Source organism: Syngnathoides biaculeatus, chromosome 17 (assembly GCF_019802595.1).
Source record: "Syngnathoides biaculeatus isolate LvHL_M chromosome 17, ASM1980259v1, whole genome shotgun sequence".
NCBI classification, from domain to species: domain Eukaryota; kingdom Metazoa; phylum Chordata; class Actinopteri; order Syngnathiformes; family Syngnathidae; genus Syngnathoides; species Syngnathoides biaculeatus.
The window spans coordinates 17860892-17883816 of NC_084656.1; the positions used below are offsets into that span (position 1 = coordinate 17860892).

Genomic DNA, 22925 nt, shown 5'->3' on the forward strand with positions numbered 1-22925 from the left:
TTGTACCGTAAAACCTTGTTGTACTTCAAGCGTCAAGTACACATACTTCGCAACTGTAGCCTCCGAGGTAATCGGTGCACGTGGCGCCGTTCTGGCACGGGTTGGGGGAGCACTCGTCCACTTGCTCCTGGCAGTAGCTGCCGGTGTAGCCCGCCTGGCAGCGGCAGTAATGCGTGCTTCCGGCATCGAGGCACTGGCCCGAGTTCCTGCACAGGTGAACAACTTCTACACCTAAGAGAACAGAACGGTGGTTAGCTAATATTCGACACGAAATGGAAGTAAAATGGTTATTATTCTGGAACAACGCTTGTTGTGCTATTAATTCATTCCATTCCAACTTTTGTGTTTTTTATAACTTAAATAGCACACTTTAATATCAGATTTAATAAAAACACAGTAATGACAAAAATAGAATGTAAAGCTTTCATTACTCTTTCTGCTTCGATTCAATGCACATTGCGCTGCTCCTTATGGTGTGTGCACTTTGGACACATGGGGCATTTTGATTCACTCTTTGTATTCAAATATTGTTTTTTTAAAGGGTTATAACACCACCAGAAAAATGCGATTCCTTTGCATGTTGATGGTGTTTCCACACTGTGTGCTAAACGACCAAGGTGGTTGTTTTAAATCGAGCTCGTGCACGTCACGTCGCCATTTTCAAGGCGCCATACTGCCGGTTAAAAAGAGCTGCTCGACAGTGTGGGGGAACATTGAACCGGAGCAGAATATACATAATGCCGGAGACTTGTTGTGCTGTTGGTTGTTACAACAGACGAGACAGATATTCAAAGAGATCATTTTATGGAATACCGGCTGAAAAGACGGGAAAAGATCAATGGATTTCGGTGATTAAACGTGATGGATGGTCCCCAACCAAAATACACACACGCCTGTGTAGCGATCGCTTCATTTCAGGTAGGAATTATTCATCTCTCAATCTCAAATTCCCAAGAAGTATTTATAATGCTAAATTGGCTCATTTGAGAACAATGCGTTAAAAAAAAAAAAAAAAGACAGGGAGTCATCTCCAACGTACACGGAAGTGTGTTGCGGCCACATGTTAAACTTTGGTAAATCTCTCAGATATTTTTTTTCCACCCCTAATATGCATTGATCTCAAATGATTCCAATGCGTATTAAAAAAAAAAAAAAAGAAAATAAACGGTCGGTCACAGCAATGTTTGCATAGGTTAATGTGTGGCCGCAACACGCTTCCGTGCACGGGGGCTGAAGCCTATCCCAGCGGTTTATTTTCTTTTTTTTTTTAAATACGCATTTGGAATCATTTGAGAACAATGCATATATAAAAAAAACATCTGTCACTAAGAGGTTTACCAAAGTTTAACGTGTGGCCGCAACACACCTCGTCTTTTTTGTTTTTCCAATCATGGTTAATGAATGCGAGTTTGTGTAAAACCAGGGTTCATTTATTTAAATATTGGCATTTGTATTGAAAAAAAAAAATCTGAGTGGCTCCATCACTGTGTGGGATTTATTGTTGATTGAGAACAGATCCAGCAACGAAGTATTTGCATGGGTCCGGATTTTTCTACACTTTCAAACTCTTCCGTGTAAATCTCGACGACTTGAGGGTTCTCGATTCCAGTTGTCCGAGACAAGCGGAAGCGGGTTAACGGTCCACTTTCTTATTGGCAAAAAGATCGATTTCGGCATTAAATATGGGTACCCTATACCAAGTATCTCTCATTTTTCCACTTACCTTCGTTTATTATCACCTTGTAAATGTTTAACGGTATCGGACAAAACTCTGGGAGACGTTTTTTCGTGTCGTCTCCCACCGACTTAGCATTGAAGAATGCTTTGCTAGACCGTCACGTGACTTTGGTGACGTAGGCGCACGAGCTCTATACGCAAAGCGTAATCTCTTCGGTACAGTTTGACAGAGAACTTCAACTGGGAATTGCAAATAACACCTCGAAACCTCTTCTTTCAAGTCGATTCAGTTGTATCTCAAGACATTTTGACAAGACTGAACTCAAGACTCAAGACACAAGAGTGTACTGAGTAATAACTACCTTGCTGTTTGGCTGCGACTTCACACGAGACGCTTGGGATGTCGCAGTAGAGCCCGGTCCAACCAGTTTGGCACTGGCAGGTGTAGGAGGCCCCCTTTTGCCAGCACGTGCCCCCGTTCTTGCAGGGGGACGAATCGCACCAGCGTATGAGATTCTAACAAGCAAGCTCGGGAATGTTAATTTGAAATAAATCACAAAACGGTGACGTACAGAGGGGAGCTCGCAATACCTGGCAGTTGACTCCCGTGTAACCTTGGGGGCAGGTGCACTTGTAGGTCCCGAAACTGTCCAGGCACGTTCCACCGTTGAGACACGGTCTGGAGTCGCACTCGTTGATGTCATATTGACAGTAGCTGCCGGTAAATCCGGGAAGGCACAGGCAGGTGAAGGCGTTGATGCCATCCTCGCAGGTGCCGCCGTTGAAGCAAGAGCTAACGAAAAAAAAAAAAAAACGCAGTTATTATATGAAACGTTTCCCGCAGCGACGCCACCGGGGTTGCGCGCTTACCTGTCGGTGCAGTCGTTGGCGTTGACCTCGCAGTTGATGCCGCCGAAGCCGGGCGGGCAGGTGCACGTGTAGCTGTTGACGCAGTCGGTGCAGTTGGCGCCGTTGCGGCAGGGGCTGCTCTCGCACTCGTTGACGTCCTGCTCGCAGCGGCCGCCGCGGAAGCCGGGCGGGCAGGCGCACGCGAAAGCGTCGACGCCGTCGCGGCACAGGCCGCCGTTGCTGCACGGATCTGAAACGCGGAAAAACCACCGAGTTGAAGAAAATGTTTCTCTACGTTTTTAGCTAAGAAAAGCTACACTATTGATTTATAGGTGATCCGCTATAATCGTCAGGATGAATGAGTCCTCTGATTTATGGTCTGGCTCTCATTCCAAGGTGGTCCTTACTTGGCTTGCAGTCATCGACGTCGGTCTCGCACTTCGGACCCACGTAGCCGGGCAGGCACTTGCACTGATAGCTTCCCATGGTGTTGTGACAGAGGGCACCGTTGCGGCACGGGCTCTTAACGCATTCGTTGATGTCAATCTCGCACGTTTGACCTTGACGCAAACGAGGGCGCCGTTAATTGGGTGATCCGGAAGACGCGTCAAGCATAAAGCGCGTTCGGGGCGAGGACGGAAATAAGACACCTTGCCACCCCCCGGGACAGCTGCACGAGAAGCTCTGGTAGTCCTCGGACTCTTTGCACAGGCCGCCGTTTTTGCAGGGTCTCGAGTTGCACGGGGCCAGCAAAGTCTCGCAATTTTCACCTGGGCGGGGGGAACAAAAACCAAAACATCGAAGCGGGGTAAGCAAACGCGGCGCTGAGAGCGCGGGCCCCGGTTTCCATCCCTCTTCCTTATCCATTTCCATGACCACTTTGCCAAACAGGAAGGGCTTTCCTGTTTCCTGTTATTGTGCGATCACAGACGGGAAACAGGGAGGCGGCGTGAGCTCGAGTTCTTGCTTATATTAGTAACTGTCGCACACTATCAGTCCCCTTCACTGCCCCCCCTGAGGAAACCACACACTGCCTACGTTATCCTTCCAACACAGACAGGCAGATCTTTCCACGCGGTGAAGACAAAACCGAGCATTCCTCGTCGAGCGACTACTTGGAAGATGTTTAGTAAAACAACACAGGATAAGCTTTCCCGGTGGAAAGAAGGACGATAGGCTTGTTAGTGATCAGGAAATGAGGCAAGCGGCTACGTGGCATACCGCTGTACGGCAGCTGGCAGTTGCACTTGTAGCCCGCCACGTCGTCCATGCAGGTGCCTTGGTTGAGGCAGGGGTTGGAGGCACATTCGTTGATGTTAGTTTGGCAGTTGGGACCTGCGGTGGTGGGATTAGGCACGGTGAGACAGCGCGAAAGGGCAAGTCGGGAAAGCGCAGACGCCGATCCGCCGCGGCTGACCTGTGAAGCCCGCCCTGCACGTGCAGTGGTACCCGCTGGTCATGTCCTTGCAGGTTCCGCCGTTCGTGCACGGGTTGGACTCGCACTCGTTGTTGTTGATGTCACAGTTCGGGCCGCTCCAGCCGGAGTCGCAGGCGCATTTGTAGCTTCGGTGAGAATAAAACGTCAGCGGTTTTTTTTCCCCCCTCCGCTCGATTGACCCCCCCCCCCGACGCGGGGCTGTCGCTCACCCGTTGACGAGGTCCTGGCACCGGCCGTGGATGCAGGGGTTGCTGCCGCACTCGTCCACCTGCGACAGGCAAGTGACGTCGTCGTAGCCCTCGGGGCAGAGGCAGGTGAACCTGTTGACCCCGTCCACGCACGTCCCGCCGTTGTGACACGGGTTGACGGCGCAGTCGTCGATGTTGATGTTGCACATTGTTCCTGAAAGAATGATGATATGATTTCATCAGGACGCGTGTTTCCATGCAAAAACGTGCCTTTTTTTTTTTTGGTGCGAATGCCTGAACACAAATTTCTGCACACTGACAAAGCGCAGCTGGACACTCCGATCTGCGCCGCGGCATTCTCCGAGCACCCCCGCCGAGGCGAAACAGCGCGGCTTTTCGGACAATAGACGGCTAAAAACTCCCTCGGCGTACAATTGAAAGGGGCAAGTGCAGCTCGGTGTGCGCCAAGCCCGGTGGCCCCCGGAGGTTTTTTTTTTTTTTTTGCCTCTGCCGCCATTGATTGAATGGCAGCCAGTTGAATAGGCAGAAGGAGCGTTTGGGTTCGGGGAGGAGGGGGCGGACCCAAGGGGGGTGTAACTACTCTCCCTATTCACACACACACACACACACACACACGCACCCCCCCTCCCCCCTATCAAGGGACACCTAACCTCGCAAGGCTTGTTTACAGGGACAGAAGGCCAGACCCATTTCACACACGGCCGAGTAACAATTACACCCCCCCACCTTCCCAACTCCTTCCTCTCTTACTCTTCATCGCTCGGGAGGGGGGAGGGGCCCAACCGCCACGGCCGTGAGTTACAATAGTCCTCTGTCCTCTTGCATCTCCGTCCCGCCGTGCCCTCCGCACTCCCCACAAAAAGACGGAGGGGACAAAAGGGGTGGGTGGGGGGGTGCACAGCAGCCTGCGCACACACACACACACACACACACACACACTTGGTCCCGGCTTTGCCCTCTTTTAGCATAATCGCACAGACGCTACCAGACAGAACCGGTTCTGTCGGGCCGAGATGGCGAGGGACTGGAACGCCACGCAATCGCGCAAAAGTGTTATAAAACTCCCCCCCCCCACCCCCCACCCCCCCAGTAAAGGCTCAACTTACAAACTCTTTTCAAACGGTTTTGGGGAGAGGGCTCCTTTCAGGCCACACAGGCAACCCGACACCACTGTTTTGTCAGACTGGAGCCCGGCCCGCCAGCCACCTGTCCTGTCCTCCCCCCATTATGCCCCGGGGACCGCCCCTTTTGCACCTGTAAACCCCGCCCAGCGCTCACCCGCGTAGCCCGGCTCGCACGCACACTCGTAGCCGTTGATCTTGTCGATGCACCTCCCGTAGTCGCAGGGGCGGCTCTTGCAGTCGTCCAGGTCGATCTCGCAGTTGAAACCTGGACCGTCGGGAACAATTAGGCGAGTCGGAATTGTCGACGCAACCGACGAGGTTCCCACCTGCGGTGCCTTTGGGGCAGGAACAGATGTACATGTTCTCTCTATCCTGGCAAGTGCCGCCGTTCTTGCAGGGCTGGCTCAGACACTCGTTGATGTTGGTCTCGCACAGGCGGCCCGTGTAGCCCGGACGGCAGAGGCACGTGAACGAGGCCAGGCCGTCCCTGCAGGCGCCGTAGTGGCAGGGGTCCGAGTAGCACTCGTTGACGTCGATCTCGCAGTGCTTCCCGGTGTAACCTGCGACCGAAGTCAAATGGCGTATCAGACCAAGTTGGAAAAAAAAAAAAAATCGAGAAAATCGACAAAGGACGTGGGAAAAATTGATATCGGACCTTCAGCACATTCGCAGGTGTACTCGTTGGGGGCGTCGGTGCACTCTGCTCCGTTTTTACAAGGGGTGCTGGCACACTCATCGATATCCACCTGGCACAGATTCCCTGAAAATCCTGCAGTTGAACAAAAGACACTTTGAACATGACTACGATCGGTAAAAAGTATTCCCCACGGCAACACAATGGGCTCAGGGCGGCGCGCCCTAACCCATTCCCTGCCCCCGGGTTTTGGCGCCAAACTCCCGTGCCCGAACGTTCTCCGGTATTTGCCCACCTTGAGGACACTCGCAGTGGAAGGAGCTGATCTTGTCAACGCATTTGCCGCTGTTGAGGCAAGGATGGCTGGCACACTCATCCGTGTTAATATGGCAGAATACACCTTCATAACCTGAACAGGGTGGAAAAACACACTTAATCCAACTCTGCCTCTTCGAGTCGTTTTTAGAATTCCGTACCCGGCATGCAGATGCAGTGGAATCCCCCGATCTGGTCAAGGCAGGTGGCGTCGTTCTGGCACGGACTGGACATGCACTCGTTGACGTCCATCTCGCAACGGGGGCCCTCGTACCCCTGAAGACACTTGCACTGAAACGAGCCTTTGGTGTTGAGACAGCGACCGCCGTGCTCGCAGGGGTTGGCGCCTGGAAGGTGCAAAAATGCGTCACGCGTCCGCGGCGGGACGAAAATCGGGAGGAAGGAAGGAGAAACGGCGCGTACCGAGGGAGCACTCGTCGATGTCCAGGTTGCAGGCTGACCCGGTGTATCCCGGCGGACATGTGCAGATCGCCTTCCCGTTGACCGGGTTGGTGTCGCAGTTGGAGCCTTTCTGGCACGGGTTGCTGATGCACGCGTCATCCAGGTGGCACAGCAGACCTACGAGCCCCAGGGAGAACCTCATTTGGACTCGTGCATTTTATTTCACCGGAGTCCAAATCTTTGAGTTTAAGTACAGTGAAGAAAATAAGTATTTGAACACCCTGCTACATTGCAAGTTCTCCAGTCCTTGGTTTTCCTGGCTGTGAGTTTCGGGTCATTGTCACGTTGAAAGACCCAGCCACGACCTATCTTTATTGCTCTGACTGAGGGAACGAGGTTGTTCCCCAAAATCTCACAATCCATGGCCGGGATCATCCTCTCCTTAATACAGTGCAGTCGTCCTGTCCCGTGTGCAGAAAAACACCCCCAAAGCATGATGCTACCACCCCCATGCTTCACAGTAGGGACGGTGTTCTTGGGATGGAACTCATCATTCGTCTTCCTCCAAACATGCTTAGTGATATTATGACCACAAAGTTCCATTTTGGTCTCATCTGACCACAAGACTTTCTCCAATGATTCCTCTGTATCATCCAAATCGTCCTTGGCAAACTTAAGACGGGCCTTGACATGTGCTGGTTTTAGCAGGGGAGGCAACCTTCCGTGCCATGCATGATTTCAAACCATGATGTCTTAGTGTATTACCAACAGTCACCTTGGAAACGGTGGTCCCAGCTCTTTTCAGGTCATTGACCAAGTCCTGTCGTGTAGTCCTGTCCTGATTCCTCACCTTTCTGAGGATCATTGAGACCCCACGAGGGTGATATCTTTGTCTCTGATGTCTTTGGACAGCTCTTTGGTCTTGGCCATGTTACAAGTTTGAGTCTGACTGATTGTATGGGGTGGACAGGTGTCTTTATGAAGCTAACAACCTCACACAGGCGCATCTGATTCAGGATACTACATGGAGCGGTGTTGGACTTTTAAAGGCCGACTAACAGGTCTTTGAGAGTCAGAATTCTAGTTTATCTACAGGTGTTCAAATACTTATTTGCAGCTGTATCACACAAATAAATCGTTTTAAAAAAATCAGTTCAGGGTGTAGTCCGCCTTTCGCCCGAAGCAAGCTAGGATAGGCTCCAGCTTTCCCCCAACCCTTGTGAGGATAAGCGGCTTTGATAATGACATGACATTGTGATTTCTGGATTTTTCTTTTTAGATTATCTCTCTCACAGTGGACAAAAACTTCAGACCCCTCCATGATTTCCAAGTGGGAGAACTCGCAATATGGCAGGGTGTTCAAATACTTATTTTCTTCACCGTATCTACCCAGAGCGATTCCGTAAGTACGGCATGCGAGTTCTATTTCCACCCGCGGGATGGCCAAGGGTGGTACCTGTGCGCCCGTGCGGACACTCGCAGAAAAAGGAGGCCACGCGGTCGTGACAGGTGGCGCCGTGGTAGCAGGCGGCGCTGGCGCAGTCGTCGATGTTCTCCCGGCAGTCGTCGCCGGTCCACCCGTTGACGCAGACGCAGTGGTAGCTGCCGTGAGTGTCGTGGCAGGTGCCCCCGTTCTGACACGCTTTGGGGATCAGCGCGCACTCGTCTACGTTCTCGTTGCAGTACTGGCCTGGGATACCAAAAGGAAGATTTAGAGAGGAAACAACAAAGTCCAGTTTTATCGTCGTCCCGGAAGTTTACCTGTGTAATGAGGGGGGCACTGGCAGTTGTAGGAGTTGAGTCCGTCGACGCACACGCCCCCGTTCTGACAGCTGTGGCCTGGACAGTCGTCGATGTTGTGCTCGCAGTTCTGACCCGTGAATCCTGAGAACACGGCGAGGATTTGATTATGCAAGTAACAAAATCACTCCGGCCACATTTCAGTGGAGTTTTTGGCGCTTGCACCTCAGGTGAAACTAGGTACTCCCTCCCCACGGCAGACTGCTTTTCAAGCTTTTATGCAACATGTCCCCCCCCCCCAATAGACGCGGGTGTTTTATAGGTATGAGAGTATGATTAACTAGCGACCCAGCGGCTCAGCGGGTGCCGGCCCGGCTTCTCTATCTCGCCGCATTCCAGCACGGACACCCGCCGGAGTCACACAGCACGGCTTAAACTTTAAACACACACACACACACACACACACACAAGTGCTGCACCATCCTGAAAAAAAATTGTTTTAACAATAAAGTAAGATATAGCAAGAAATTCCTAATAATAAGCATGAATGTAAAAAAAAATGAAATGAAGATATACTAAAAACAGCTAAATTAATACTGCAATGAAGACGTAAAATTCATCACATTTTCCATATGTATGATTTCAAAATAAAGTAAAATTATACATTTTAGTGATGTTTTGTTTAAAATAGATTCGTCCATCCATTTTCTTTTTGCGGCTTATCCCCACGAGGGTGGCGGGGAGTGCCGGAGCCCACGCTAGCCGTCAACGGTCAGGAGGTGGGGTACACCCTGAACTGGTCGCCAGCCAATCGCAGGGCATATCGAGATAAACAGCAGCGCTCACAATCACACCTAGGGGCAATTTAGAGTGTCCAATTAATGTCGCGTGTTTTTGGGAAGTGGGAGGAAACCGGAGTGCCCACCCGGAGAAAACCCACGCAGGCACGGGGAGAACAGGCAAACTCCACACAGGCGAGGCCGGGATCGAACCCGGGTCCTCAGAACTGTGAGGCCGACCCTTTACCAGCTGAGCCCACCGTGCCACTTTACAATAGCTCAATTATGAGATTATTTGAACAAATGAAAACAAAAAAAATGTTTAAAATATGTCCGACCAATTTTAAGGGTACAACAGCTCCATTCGGTTTTTACTGTTTCGAATATAAATACTAATAAAGCACAAAGCGGGCCATTCGTGGTCATACTTTCCGCAGCTGCGTAAAGAGGATTTTACATTATTTCTTGTGCAAAATTTACAGGTTTTCCATAATTTTGACTTTGGACAGCAACACAATAAAAGGCAGTTGTACGCATGTTGCGGGGTTATCAAAAGGAAACGTCTGCAGTTCTGCTTCCTGCCGTCGTTGCACTTGCTCCGATTTGATTCCGGGTTTTGAGGTGAACACGTCGAGTAGGGTAGCAAACGGGACTGTGATTGTGCCGCTTTCTATGATATGTGATCATCGCTTACCTGGCGGACAGCTACAGTCGTAGACGGCGTCGCCTTTCTGGACGCAGGTGCCGCCGTTCTGGCACGGGGAGGGGCTGCACGGCAGGTAGCGGGTCTCGCAGTGCGGCCCGGCGTACTCCTGAGGGCAGCGGCAGTGGTACGAGCCCACCTCGTTGACGCAGACGCCGCCGTTGAGGCAGGGCGTCGGGCTCTGGGCGCACTCGTTGACGTCCTGCTTGCAGGTCTGACCGTGGAAGGCCGGCGGGCAGGCGCAGATGAAGCTGGAGTCGAAAGCCGAGCACTGGCCGCCGTTGGCGCACGGGTTTGAAGTGCACGGGTTCGGGAGTTGACACGTTTCGCCTGCAAAGCCAGAAACAATAACGAATTAAAGAAGGATTACAGCAAAAATCAACTTTCTTCTTCTTTTCCTTTCGGCTTGTCCTGAATAGGGGTCGCCACAGCGTGCCTATCTCGTGCATCCTCCAAGCTAACACCCACAGTCTTCATGTCCTCCCTCACGACATCAATCAACCTTTTCTTTGGTCTTCCTCTCGCTCTTTTGGCTGGCAGCTCCATCCTTCGCACCTTTCGACCAATATACTCACTTTCTCGCTTCTGGACATGTCCAAACCATCGAAGTCTGCTCTCTCAAACCTTGTCTCCAAAACACATAGAACACCAGACACCTTCCACCAACTGTTCCACCCCGCTTGGACCCGTTTCTTGACTTCCTCACCACACTCTCCATTTGCTCTGTATTGTTGCCCCCAAGTATTTGAAGTCATCCACCCTCGCCACCTCTTCTCCCTGGGCCTCTCATTTACTCCGTTTTACTTCAGCTAATCTTCATTCCTCTCCTTTCCACTGCGTGCCTCCCTCCATCTTTCTAACTGTTCCTCCGCCTGCTCCCTGCTTTCACTGCAGATAACAATATCATCTGTGAACATCATGGTCCAAGGGGATTCCAGTCTAACCTCATCTGTCAGCTTATCCATTACTACTGCAAACAGGAAGGGGCTCAGCGCGGATCCCTGATGCACTCCCACCTCCACCTTAAATTCTTCTGACACACCTACAGCTCTCACTGCTGTTCTGCTGCCCTCATACTGTACATGTCCTGTTCCACTCTAACAACATATTTCTCCGCAACTTGCACATGCAGTACCACAGTTCCCCTCTTGGTACTCCGTCATAGGTCTACAAAGACACAACGTAGCTCGAGTAACCCCTCGTAAATAAAAAAAACCTTAGTAAAAGACACTACTGTTGATTATATCACTACAGCGATACCTTGACTTACAAGTTAATTACTTCTGTGACCAAGCTTATATCAACAAAAATGCTATTCTGTTTTATAAATGGTAATTAGCTCCAGGTACATACAAATTTTATCTGTACGACTGCTATTTAGTGAAAGATCACTTAATAGTTCTGCCTGTCTGTGTAAAGAACTGTTAACTGTTTTAATTTAGTGAAATTACTGCCACCACGTTACTACTTTCCACAAGCAGCTGAGCATAAATGTTTTCATTTGAGGGTCTTACCCGACCACCCAGGCGGGCAGCGGCAGTGGTACTTGGCGAGCCCGACGAGATCGCACGTCCCGCCGTTGCGGCAGGGCGCGCTCATACAGGCGTGGTTGCTTTGCGTGAGGCAGAGGCGGTCGGCGAAGCCCAGCCTGCACACGCAGCGGAAGTCGAAGGTGTTGCCGCGGGAGACGGCGCGGCACTCGCCGCCGTTGCGGCACGGCGACGGGCTGCACGGGCTGGGAAATTGACATCGGTTGCCCACGTAGTCGCTGGGACACCTGGTGAGGAGAAAGCGATTTGTTTGTTTTAAATCGCAGGGAAATGGCTTAATTATTAAAACAATAATAATGATGATGTACAATGAAACAATGAAATAAAAAAAAGATGCATGAGATGGGTCAAAATACATTCTGAGTAGTAGTTAAAACACATTCCATGCCATTGACGGCTATAGACGTTTAAAAAAAAATAGCCACGTTAACTGGGAAGGCTAGCAGTGAATGGGTTAAAATTTTTATGTATTATAAGATTTAGAAGAAAAAAAAAGTTTTTAGAAGCAGTGTTGTGTTTTGTTTTGTTTTTAGGCCTGTACAAAGTTGAATGATTACCACCTTTTTGGGTCGCCCTGAGAACAAAATGTCTGGCGACTTCACAAGGTCATCCTGTACGTGCGGTTGGGTTTGAAAGGGTGTCCCCGTTTTTTCCCAGCCGCTCTGGCAGGGGGTGTTGTTCTTCTGGATTAGATTCCCTCTGAACCTTGAAAACAAAATTTGTGCTGGCGCGACGGACCCCGTAGGAAAGTCTGGCCCGTTCCGGCTACCTTTGGCCCTCGCGTTTTCCGCACTGATCTCGGACTAGCGCGACGATCGAGGGGACGGTGCCGCCTGCCGGACGGCCGCCATCAAGTGACGCATCCAGGACTGAAGTCTACACCCAAAAATCTTTGCTCCCAAAAACAGTGAAGACCTTGCCATGGTCACATTCCATGCTGATTGTTATTCATAATTTTCTGTTTCGCTTTTCCTCTTGTGTCATGAGGGACTTGAAGCCTATCCCAGCTTAGTGCTCCCCAACCAATTGTAATATAAATATGTGCATGTAATCATTTTAACAATAATTCATGCACCTTTTATAAAATAATAATAATTTATATATTTAGAATTAATTAAGAAACTGTTTTTAATGAAACATTTTGTACATTATGTATATTTGTTTAATTTTATTTAAAACCATTTAAATTAACATTTCATGCTAATTTCAGTCTCATTTAATTTACACAATTTACTTTTAATTTACTTTTAATTTTACTAATATTTTATGCAATTTTCTTATTGAAATACTGAAATAATTCCAGAATTTTTATATAATTGTTTAATTTTATTTAAAACCATTTAAATTAATATTTAATGCTAATTTTAGTGTTGTTTAATTTACACAATTTACTTTATTGCAAAATGTAAAAAAAACATATTTTCTTAATATTTTATGGAAAATAGTTAATTAAATACTGACATAATTCTAGAAATTGTATATAATTATTTGTTTAATTTTATTTAAAACCATTTAAATGAACATTTAATGCGAATTTTAAAGTCTCGTTTAATTTACACAATTTAGTTAATTTCAAAATGTAAAAAAACATATTTTCTTAATATTTTATGGAAAATAGTTAATTAAATATTGAAATAATTATAGGAATTTTGTATAATTATTTGCTTAATTGTATTTAAAACCATTTAAATGAACATTTAATGCTAATTTTAAAGTCTCATTTAATTTACATAATTTACTAAATTTTAAAATGTAAAAAAACATATTTTACTAATATTTTATGGAAAATAGTTTATTTAAATACTGAAATAATTCCAGAAATTTTGTAGAATTATTTAATTGTATTTAAAACACTAACATTTAACAAGTCTCTTTCAATTTACAATTTACTTAGTTTTAAAATGTAAAAAAACACATATGATGGAAAATATTTAATTTAAAATACTGAAATAATTCCAGAAAATTTATATAATTATTTAAACAATTATTGCGCTATAGTGCTATTATTGTATTAGTCACCCTTCCCCCAAAAAAGACAAATTATTTGAATTGTTAAATTAAATAAAAAATAACAATAATAAATACATTTTAATGAAGACATTTCAAAAAATGCTAAATTAATGGAGCCTATTTGACAGGATTGAGGCCCCATAGCTCAGTGGTTCGAGCACTGGTTTGGTAAACCAGGGGTTGTGGGTTCCTTTCCCACTGGGGCCTCCACTCCCTGAGAAGGGTTGCGTCAGGAAGGACATCTGGCGTAAAAATTGTGCCAAACATATATGTGCGTTCATCTGAGATGTAAAAGTTGTGCCAAACATATATGTGCAATCATCTGAGATGACACGCTGTGGCGACCCCGAAAGGGACAAGCCGAAAGAAACAACAACATTTGACAGGATTCCTTGTCAATGTAAATGCTCGCTTGGCCGTACTTTTCCCACCCCTGACTTAGAGTCTAAAGAGCATGCGCGCCCCACACACGACGCCAGGCAAGTCGGGAACAACCGAGAAAGCATTGGAGGAGTGTATATGTATAATAATCTTTGTGTTGATTTGAATCTTGTGAATAGCAATGGTGCCGAAAATAAAAGTGCTACGGTTTGAATTTGGGCCTGCGTGCGTGTGTTTGTGGGGGGGAAGCAAGGGGGGGGGGGGCATCTGTTTGTGTATCCACAGGGAGCAGGTGCGCATGTTAATAAGGGCAGCTGTTGGACGAGACTCCTCCTCCTCCTTTCTCCTTTCCTCTCCCTGCAAGCCCCCCCCCCACATCCCCCGCAATTCCCCCCGGGGGCCGGCCGGGGGGGTTGCCGACAAGCCAACCTCTCCTCCCGGAACACTCGGAACTCGTACGAAGTCAGCTGTTGCAACTTCTGAGCTTCCTCAGCCCCAAACACGCTTTTGGTCTTAACTCGTCTTCTTTTTTTCCGCTATTCCCCTAAATCCTGCTTTAACTGGTTTCAGCCCCCCCAACCCCCCCCGGGTGTCACAGGGCGCCGGCGAAACCTCTCTTGTTGACTTTCGAGAGGTGAGACCTCTTAACGGGCCCGTGTGCACCGCGGGGAGCCCAGACGCTTACAAGATTGCCGAGGCTTTGAAGAATCCCCTTGTTCGAATTTCACTTCATCATAATATGAAAAAGAAACTCGTGCATTTATCAGATATTAATCATAGCCACGTTACATCGCGCATTCCTTTCCCCTCACGGGCACACTAGCGTGAAATTATTCAATCCAATTTTATTTACGTAGCACTTTCAGACATAATGAATGCAAACTACACTACAAAGTAGAGGAATAGTTTTGCCTCGCAGTATACTTATATATCAAGTACCACTTCAAAAAATACTTTACTCTCCTTGTACCAGCACGACGACCAAAACACAGTAACGGGTTTCCCTCCCATAAATACAAATAAGACGACGTTCTTTTTCTCTGGTGTTTTTTTTTTCCATTTTTTTTTTTTTTTAAGGACGCATCGTCTTTGTCGTACAAACCACGGCAACAGGTCTCTCCCCGGCGATGAAATGTCCGCCTCAGGCCCCGGAGCAGATGCTCCCCCGACCTCTGACCCTTAGCGCTTTTGTGTTTGGGGACAGCCTTTTCCCCTCTCAATGCAACCCCCCCCAACCCGGCTGACTGGGCCAGGCCTGCCATCTGCCACACTCGGTGGTGACTTTGTCCCCCAGCGACGACACAAAACCAAACCAGAAAATACCACCGCTGTGGATAAGCTGATGTCGACATCGTACAGTGAAGTTTGACACAAAGTTGTTTCGTTCTTGTTGGTTTGGCTCTTCACATGCCAAGACCTTAACCCCCGTGGATTGAAATTGGTATGTGTGTACCTCACTTAAACAGTTATGGAATACAGCAAAAAAATAAAATAAAATAATAATAATAATAATTTCCGGCCTACAAGCCGCGACTTTTTTCACACGCTTACAACCTTGCTGTTTATGCCGTGATGCGGCTAATTTGTCCATTTTTTTCTCACGGCCTCAAGGGGGCACTCGAGCAGAATGGGTATGAGACTGGTGGAATATATCTGCCGAGGAAGTGATTCATACCGGCCCTGTTAGCGCTGTGCTAGCATTAGCGCTGTGCTAGCGTGTTGCTGCTGTGTTACTGCCGTGTCCCAGTGATATTTACCGCTACATTTTATTTTAACCGGGCCTGTTAGCGTTGGCGCTAGCGCGACGCTAGCAATAGCGCTGGCTTTAGCGCAGTTTATTGCTAGCGTCTGTGTAAATATCTCGTGTTTGTTTCAATGTGGGCACTTGCAACTTTTACACAGCTGCAGCTTATGTATGTAGCGTTAGCGCAATCCTTAGCACGGCGCTAGCGTTACCGCCGCGCTAGCATTAAACTCTTTCTGTGTACCGTATTTCTTTGTAAATATCTCGTGTTTGAATGTGGGTTTCAATGTGGGCACTTGCGGCTTTTACACATGCGTACTCTTTCGCCCCTCGGGAAACAAATCCCCGCTCTACATCTGCTTGTTGGCATCAATTTTTCTACCTGTAATCTCTGTTGTTTCCCGAGCTCTTTCGTCCTGAACTTCACGCTATCTTGCCCATATCTGCTGTCATCTTTTTTTGACATCCATTTGTGGATTTTTTTTTTAACGGTGAAAATACAACAAAACGGTGACATTTTCGAGTTCCTCTGTGATTAAAACACAGATGGCCCATCACACGCACTCACTTGAAGCCCAAAACCGAGCCACGAGGAGAGTTTCCACATTTAACGGTCTCAAGTGAGTCTTGTGAGGTTTCAGGGGCCAGTCTAGACTAGGAGCTGCTTCTCTTCAGGCGAGATTGATTGCACGGAAGGAGTTATTAGAATTATTCCGCGTTATAAAAACAATTTTGGAGATACCTCGGGAACAAATGGATCATTGTAATGCTTCTGTTAGCCCCATGCAGGTTGATTTCTGTTTAATAAATGGATTATTTATGGCATCACTCATGACTCTTAAGACCGAGTGTGGAAGATTACATAAATCGATGAAAGCAGAGAGCGCAATGGTGATTTTTTTTTTTTTTTAAGTATTAAATTAGTGATTGATCTGCATCTGAATATTTACGAGCGGTTTTCCGAGTTAATAAAGCTGCACAATTAGATGTAACTGGTTCGTTTCAACCCGCCGCCGCCACTCCAATACTTGGCGCAAAATATAGTTTGGGCCACCGGTCTGGTGGTTCGCATAGCTGGCTTTGGTCCAGAACCTGGCAACTGACTGGCAGCCTGTCTAAAGCAGAGCGGCAGCTTTAAAGCTTTAAATGAAGTCGACTCGTTGATGCACACTTGTACACTTCTGATGGGCTTAGGACCACATGGAGCTGAGCCTTGACCATGCCGGTAATCCTTTAGGGGGACAAATGAATTCCTTGAGGGAGGGAGAAACCTCTCTTTAAGGTTGTGTGCCTGCGAGCTGGCCGCGGTTGGGCTTTGGCCGGAGAGACAATTTACCGCCACTATGCAATACCAGACAACTCGGTGCAAGGTCACGGAGGTCTGATCTCGCCTGGCTACGGTTTTGGTCAAAAGCTGGATTTCAAGCAGCTGCAGGTGTTTCCTAGGGTCAGTCCTGCTGGTAGGGAACTATTTTTCAGCAAAGCAGCAACACATCGGTCTTGCAACCTCACTTTGTCCTTAATACCATGTCGCAAAGTCATCTTTTATAGACTTACAACTATGTGGGAAAGTATTGTCTTAAGTCTTATCCTTGTGTGTCTGTACCATATGTGCCGTGCGATAGACTGGCGACCAGTACACCCTGAGTCTTACTCCAAAAGTCACATTTGCCTAAGCTTCTTGTCCCGTTAAAAGCCTTCCTCTCTAACACCCACTGTCCTCCTGTCCTCCCTCACACCAGCCATCAACCTTTTCTTTGGTCTTCCTCTCCCTCTTTTTCCTGGCAGCTCCATCCTCAGCACCCTTCTACCAATATCCTCACTCTCTCGCCTCTGGATATCTCCAAACCATCGAAGTCTGCTTCCTCTCACCTTGTCTCCAGAACATCCAACTTTGGCCGTCCACCTCAGGATCTCATTTCTAATCCTATCCAACTTGTTCACCCCAAGCGATAACCTCAGCATTTTCATTTCTCCTACCTCCAGTTCTGCTTCCTGTCTTTTCTTCAGTGCCACCGTTTCTACATCATGGCTGGCCTCACCACTGTTTTATAGACTCTGCCCTTCATCCTAGCGTAGACTCTTCTGCCAGACAGAACACCAGACACCTTCCGCCAACTGTTCCACCCCGCTTGGACCTGTTTGTTCACATACTTACCACACTCTCCGTAATTTGGCTAATCAATGAGGGTAGCAGAACAGCGGTGAGACGTGCCGTTGGTGTGTCAGAAGAATTTAAGGGAGGGGCGGGACTGCATCAGGGTTCCGTGCTGAGCCCCTTCCTGTTTGCGGTAGTAATGGATAGGTTGACAGACGAGGTAAGGAAACTGTGGTACTGGATAGTGTGAGAGAGGACATGAAGACACTGGGTGTTAGAGAGGAAGATGCACGAGATAGGCCGAAAGTAGGAGAAGAAGAATGACTCAAAATTGTCTATTTTGTGTTTTGTCTGGACACAGTATCCGCCCAAGGTTGATTGTCTACAAATTCCCTACAATTAGCTAACAACTAGTACACACTCATCATCGATTATTACTCCAAAAGTCCGTTAAGCCTTAACAGCGACTCAAAATTGTCAGTATGCGTAACCGGATTTTGACTGCTAACCGGTCCAGTGTCGCCCCAGTCCGTCACCAAAGGTTGTCTTTAATTAAAACAGCTTGTCCGAATTAGACATGCGGTACATAGGAGAGAATATGCATATGAATGATTGATTGTCCGTATTTCCCGACAATTGAACGGATGGATGCTAAAAGGTGGTTGGCGTAACTAAATTTTACATTTCCTGGATTTATTGTTTTGACACGGGGGATGTAATCCCAGTAAACCCAGAAGGGGGGGCAAAAAAAGGTACCACCGATTAACAGTTTATGCCCACACTAAGCCGACGAGTGAATTTCCACTCGGTTCTCACGCCTTGCGGGAACCCAAAGAGGATTTCAAACTTCGCCCGTCGCAACTGTGTCACCATATGGCTTTCGCGCCGAAGCACGGATACGCGCAAGTAAGATTCTTCCGATGCGCGAGCACCGCTTGGTTGCCGACAGAAGATCGGCGACGGCGATCGCCGGGCCGCCGCCGCGCTCGCTGACTGACGGCTGCCTGGCTCGGGATGATTAATAGGAGGAAGCGGAAGACGCGGGCAGCGCGTCTATCCTGTCCGCTTTTAATTGGGACTGAGCCCACAGTGAGCTCTTTGTAGAGGCGGACGACGCCTGTATAGATGTGAGCATATGCACGCGTGTGGACAGGGTGTGTATTCGGGGTGGGGGTCGAGGGGCGTCGGGGGGGGGGGGGGGGGGGGGGGCAGGTACAGATTAGATACTGTGAATTGATGGCCTCGGGCTACTACGCATCGCATCCTCACTAGTTCCCCTTTTGTCCCCACAGAGCAGGAGAGGCGCCTGCCGCGACCACATGCCCCAAGGGGGTGGGAGGTGGGGGGCCCACCCTGGAGCCACAGTGGAAGGAGGGAGTCCTCAACTAGAACCAAGAGAAAATTTCAAATCCTCTTCTGCCTAAAAAAAAAAAAGAGGTGGGGATACAGTAGTGTTTGCTTCAAAATTCTCAGGTTAGGGGTTCGAATCTCAGCTCCGACCTTACTTCCTGCCTTGCCCCGACTTTCCAAAAATATACATATTAGGGTAAATCAATATTTTTAGTTGTGAATGTGAGGGTGAAGGATTATTTGCAGGCGGTACCCAACTTCTCGCACCAAAAGTCCGCTGGGATAGGCTCCTGCGAACCGAATGTTGCTGCTTCAACTGCTCTCGAAAAAACCCGCCACAAAAATCTAATAAATACCCAACAATTTTACTCCCCCCCCCCCACTCCCGCCCCTTGCCGACTCCCACTTGTTTACCTTCAAATTTCAGCACTTTAGTCCAGTCAATCTCACTCTGTTGACATCCCAACCAATTAGATTTCACAGCCATCTGGCCTTCTAATGGAGATCACACACAAGTGAAGGGTGGGGGGGCCGATGTGGGGGCCGGGGGTGGGCTTATCCATTCAAGTAAGCAGGAGACAAGCCTTTTGGATGCGGGAGGGGCCCCGATGCCAGAGGTTTGGCGAGTATTTGGGGTGTCTGTGGCATGATGGGAAGGCCCACTCCGATTAGTCACACAGCTTTATTCCCCACCGCGCAACAATGGGCGACGGGCGGCGGGCGAGCCCCAGCTGTCGCCCCCCTCGTGAAAGAGCAGAAAAGCAAGATTTAGGGCTGGACGCGTACTCGCACTTTGCAGTCGAGGGGGCCTTGCATTCATTAACGGGCGGCGAGGAAGGGGTGGGCTTTTGTCCCGCTGGAACCTTGCGCACAAATCCAGACCCGTTTTTTTTTTTTTTTTTCGTGAAGGGAACCGTTGGCTCCTCCGGCGGGAGTAATACTAAAAAAAAAAAAAAAAAAAAAAAACACACCGGAGCGAGAGGAGGGTCCCCGAGCCTCTGGTTGCCGGGCGCACGGGGCCGCTCAAAGGCTGGAATGGGAACGGAGGGAATATGTGACTTGCCCCCCACCCCTCAACTCCCAAAAACTCTCAGATTCCAAGACCGCCCAACAAAAGTAAATGTTTTGATTTTCTTACTTGCAGTCTCCATTTCCATTGGGGCCGGGTTCACACCTTCCTCCGTTCAGACAGGACTCGGTGGGCAGGGAGCATTTTAGACCTGTTGAATGCACATGACACGCTTTTTATATCATAAGAAAATTGAGATATACTAATTACATAAAAATAGAGATATATTCTACAATCCTGATATATTTAATTGAAAATGTGGTGGTGGGCCTAGAGGACACAGGTGGGGGACGAGAGGCGTGCATCCTGATGGTGCGTGGCTTTCTTTTTTTGGGGAGGGGGGGTGAGCACACTTTGCAGAAGGGAGGGGGGGGGGGAGGCGCGCTGCAGCTGCTGGACTCAAACAGGGAACAAAAGAAATGAGTCCAGCACGAGCCATAAAACATTCTACTCGTGCATTGTTTACCACCCCACCCCACACACGCAGTCTCCCACACTTGCAGACAAAAGCCCCCCCCCCCACACACACACACACCACAAGGTCCCCCATGAGCGTCCCCCCTCTCCCCCCAACACACAAGCAACTTATGAATTCAACAGATTCGTTTTCTTAAACACGTTTTCCATTATAATTTTTAAGCTTTTCATCTTTAATTACTTTAAAACGACATTTCGTGGCTACTGTGTCCAGGCGGCAAAACAAAAAAATATACATATATATATATACATAAATCCACAATTTTAACTCCATTTCCATCCCACTTCCTGAATCGTACTCGCAACGGTGCACGTGTTACGTCCTCTTCTGTGACTCACTTCTGCCCAAAATGCAGACTCAGCAAGTTCAATAAAAGTTTATTTTCTATTTTCAATTTGTTAAAAAAAAATGGAAGAAAATTGATTTACCTTGAGAGACGAAGATGAGTGTCGGAAGGAGATATGCCAGCCTCGCAAAGAAACGATACATTCCTCCTTTTCTACTTCACAAATTGGGCTTGAGTCCCGCGTAGAGTTGGCATAGATCCACAGTGGGGTGGTGGTGGTGGGGGGGGGGAAGCGGGGGTGTATATACTCCAGGTGTTTGGCGTGGGAAAATGCAAAAAATATGAAACGCCACGCGCGCACAAATACACACGCGCGAAAATAAAAATGCAGAAGTCGCTTTTTTCCCCCGGTAGTTCCTCGCGGAGAAAGCACAGCATCAGATCGCGGAGGTCGGCTTGGTGCGTGCAGAGTTCTCAATGAAGTGTTTGAGGGGGCTGCTCGGTGTGCTCAGGTCCTCCCACTTTACCCCCGGCCCACCCCCTTTTGTGCAGCTGGTGGGGGGGGGGGGGGCACGCTTCACTCTAATGCGCTGTCTCACAAAACAATCTGAAACTACTGTATACTGCGTTAGCTGCTAAGCTAATAAAGAGACAGACTCAAATGCAGTTCAGATGTTCTAGAAAGATCTTCCTGACATTTTTCTCATCACATTTTACAGCCCGTCAGATACCTGAATAACAATCATTCCTCCAATAATTAATGCCAACAAATTGACCTGAACTTAAAGGTCCACTGTCATGAAATGCATGATTTTTCAGCATGTTATTAATGAATAAACCGCAGCCGGTATGGACCCATCTGGGGTTTTTTTTTTCACCACAAAACATGATTTTGGCATATATGGCTTTTTGTAATTCCCGCCATGAAAATCCTCTAGGCGGATCTGTTTTCGAGAAGAAGCAGGAAGTGACGTACAGGGCAGTAGCGCACTCAAGCGGTCTCGTCTGTTTATACTAGTTTTACCTTCTGGAAGGTAGCTCGTCGTTCCTTCGTGTTAGCCGATATGCCGGCTCGTTGTATTGCTGGATATTGCTCGAACACTCGGGAGGACGGATTCGCTCGTCATACTTTTCCAAAAGACCCGGTTCGTCGTGAAAAATGGATTGCATGGGTGCAAAGGATGAGAGCTTCGTGGGTTCAATATGACAGGTAGGTTTGTATACAGCTACTAAAAAAAAAATAATAGTTGTGGGGGGACGTAATGCGTAAGTCAAGGGTGCTAAATGTGTCGATGTGCCACCCCGGCTGAAGCCGTGATTGGCGGACACGGCGCCGCCGGGGTGGCTCATCGCTGCGCTGGGCCGTGGTGGAGATGGATCGGACGGAGAGGCAGTTTGACCGCGGCATCGTCATCACTCACAGGCGCGTTGTTTTTATCACCGCCACGGAGGTGGATCGGACGGGGAGGCGGTTTGGCCGCATGCGGTTTGGCCGTGATCCGCATATCATCTAAATATGGCTCGAAACGATAGGGTAATATTGCCCCGGTCACTTCACTCGGTTCTGAGATGTTCTCTACTTTGAAAACAGCTTCTGTGTCACAAAGGGCGTGTTCGTCTGCCATAGTAGGTGGCGCAGCGTGTTTTCAATGGTGAATGTCCCATTGTGATGTCACGGACAGAAGATGCAGCCAATATGGCGACCACTTGAATGTCGAATGAGACTTCCGCAACTTTGCGCGTGGACGACGCGCTCTCCGCTCATAGTTATTTTTCCGTATAGACATTGAAGTGAATAATGTTATTTGTGTTTTTCATGATCTATTTTAGAATATTTATAGGCATGACACTTGGGTTTTAAATGTACTGTACTGGATTTAAAATGAACATTTAAGTAGTGAAGACGGATTCATTTTTTCCCTCTCCTTTTATAATCTTCCTCATTTTATCCCAGCGAGTGAAATGTGTCTGGGATTTGCCGCGCAGTTTTCGTGGCTCCGGGGGGCAAAGATTACGATTCATTACGAGGCAGGCGCCCGTGTTTTGGTCCTGCCAAATGGAGCGGCGCCAATTTTGGGCGAGGCCTCAC

The 22925-nt window shown here is 48.3% G+C and overlaps 1 protein-coding gene across 1 annotated transcript in view; it reads right to left on the bottom strand.

Moving 5' to 3' along the window:
• notch1a (notch receptor 1a) overlaps positions 1 to 22541 on the bottom strand; it is a 31830-nt gene extending 9289 nt beyond the window's left edge. The window contains exons 1-21 of the mRNA XM_061800605.1: positions 20979 to 22541; positions 20142 to 20223; positions 11385 to 11647; positions 9862 to 10200; positions 8410 to 8532; positions 8105 to 8338; positions 6670 to 6825; positions 6408 to 6593; positions 6227 to 6340; positions 5953 to 6066; positions 5624 to 5857; positions 5452 to 5562; positions 4174 to 4366; positions 3944 to 4089; positions 3748 to 3861; positions 3177 to 3296; positions 2934 to 3086; positions 2548 to 2776; positions 2269 to 2470; positions 2040 to 2193; positions 47 to 231 (exon numbers count right to left, since the gene is read on the bottom strand). Coding sequence (XP_061656589.1) covers positions 47 to 231; positions 2040 to 2193; positions 2269 to 2470; positions 2548 to 2776; positions 2934 to 3086; positions 3177 to 3296; positions 3748 to 3861; positions 3944 to 4089; positions 4174 to 4366; positions 5452 to 5562; positions 5624 to 5857; positions 5953 to 6066; positions 6227 to 6340; positions 6408 to 6593; positions 6670 to 6825; positions 8105 to 8338; positions 8410 to 8532; positions 9862 to 10200; positions 11385 to 11647; positions 20142 to 20223; positions 20979 to 21039 — 3513 coding nt within the window. The 5' untranslated portion in view covers positions 21040 to 22541. The remainder of the gene's footprint in view (positions 1 to 46; positions 232 to 2039; positions 2194 to 2268; positions 2471 to 2547; positions 2777 to 2933; positions 3087 to 3176; positions 3297 to 3747; positions 3862 to 3943; positions 4090 to 4173; positions 4367 to 5451; positions 5563 to 5623; positions 5858 to 5952; positions 6067 to 6226; positions 6341 to 6407; positions 6594 to 6669; positions 6826 to 8104; positions 8339 to 8409; positions 8533 to 9861; positions 10201 to 11384; positions 11648 to 20141; positions 20224 to 20978) is intronic.
• Between the last annotated feature and the right edge of the window lie 384 nt (positions 22542 to 22925).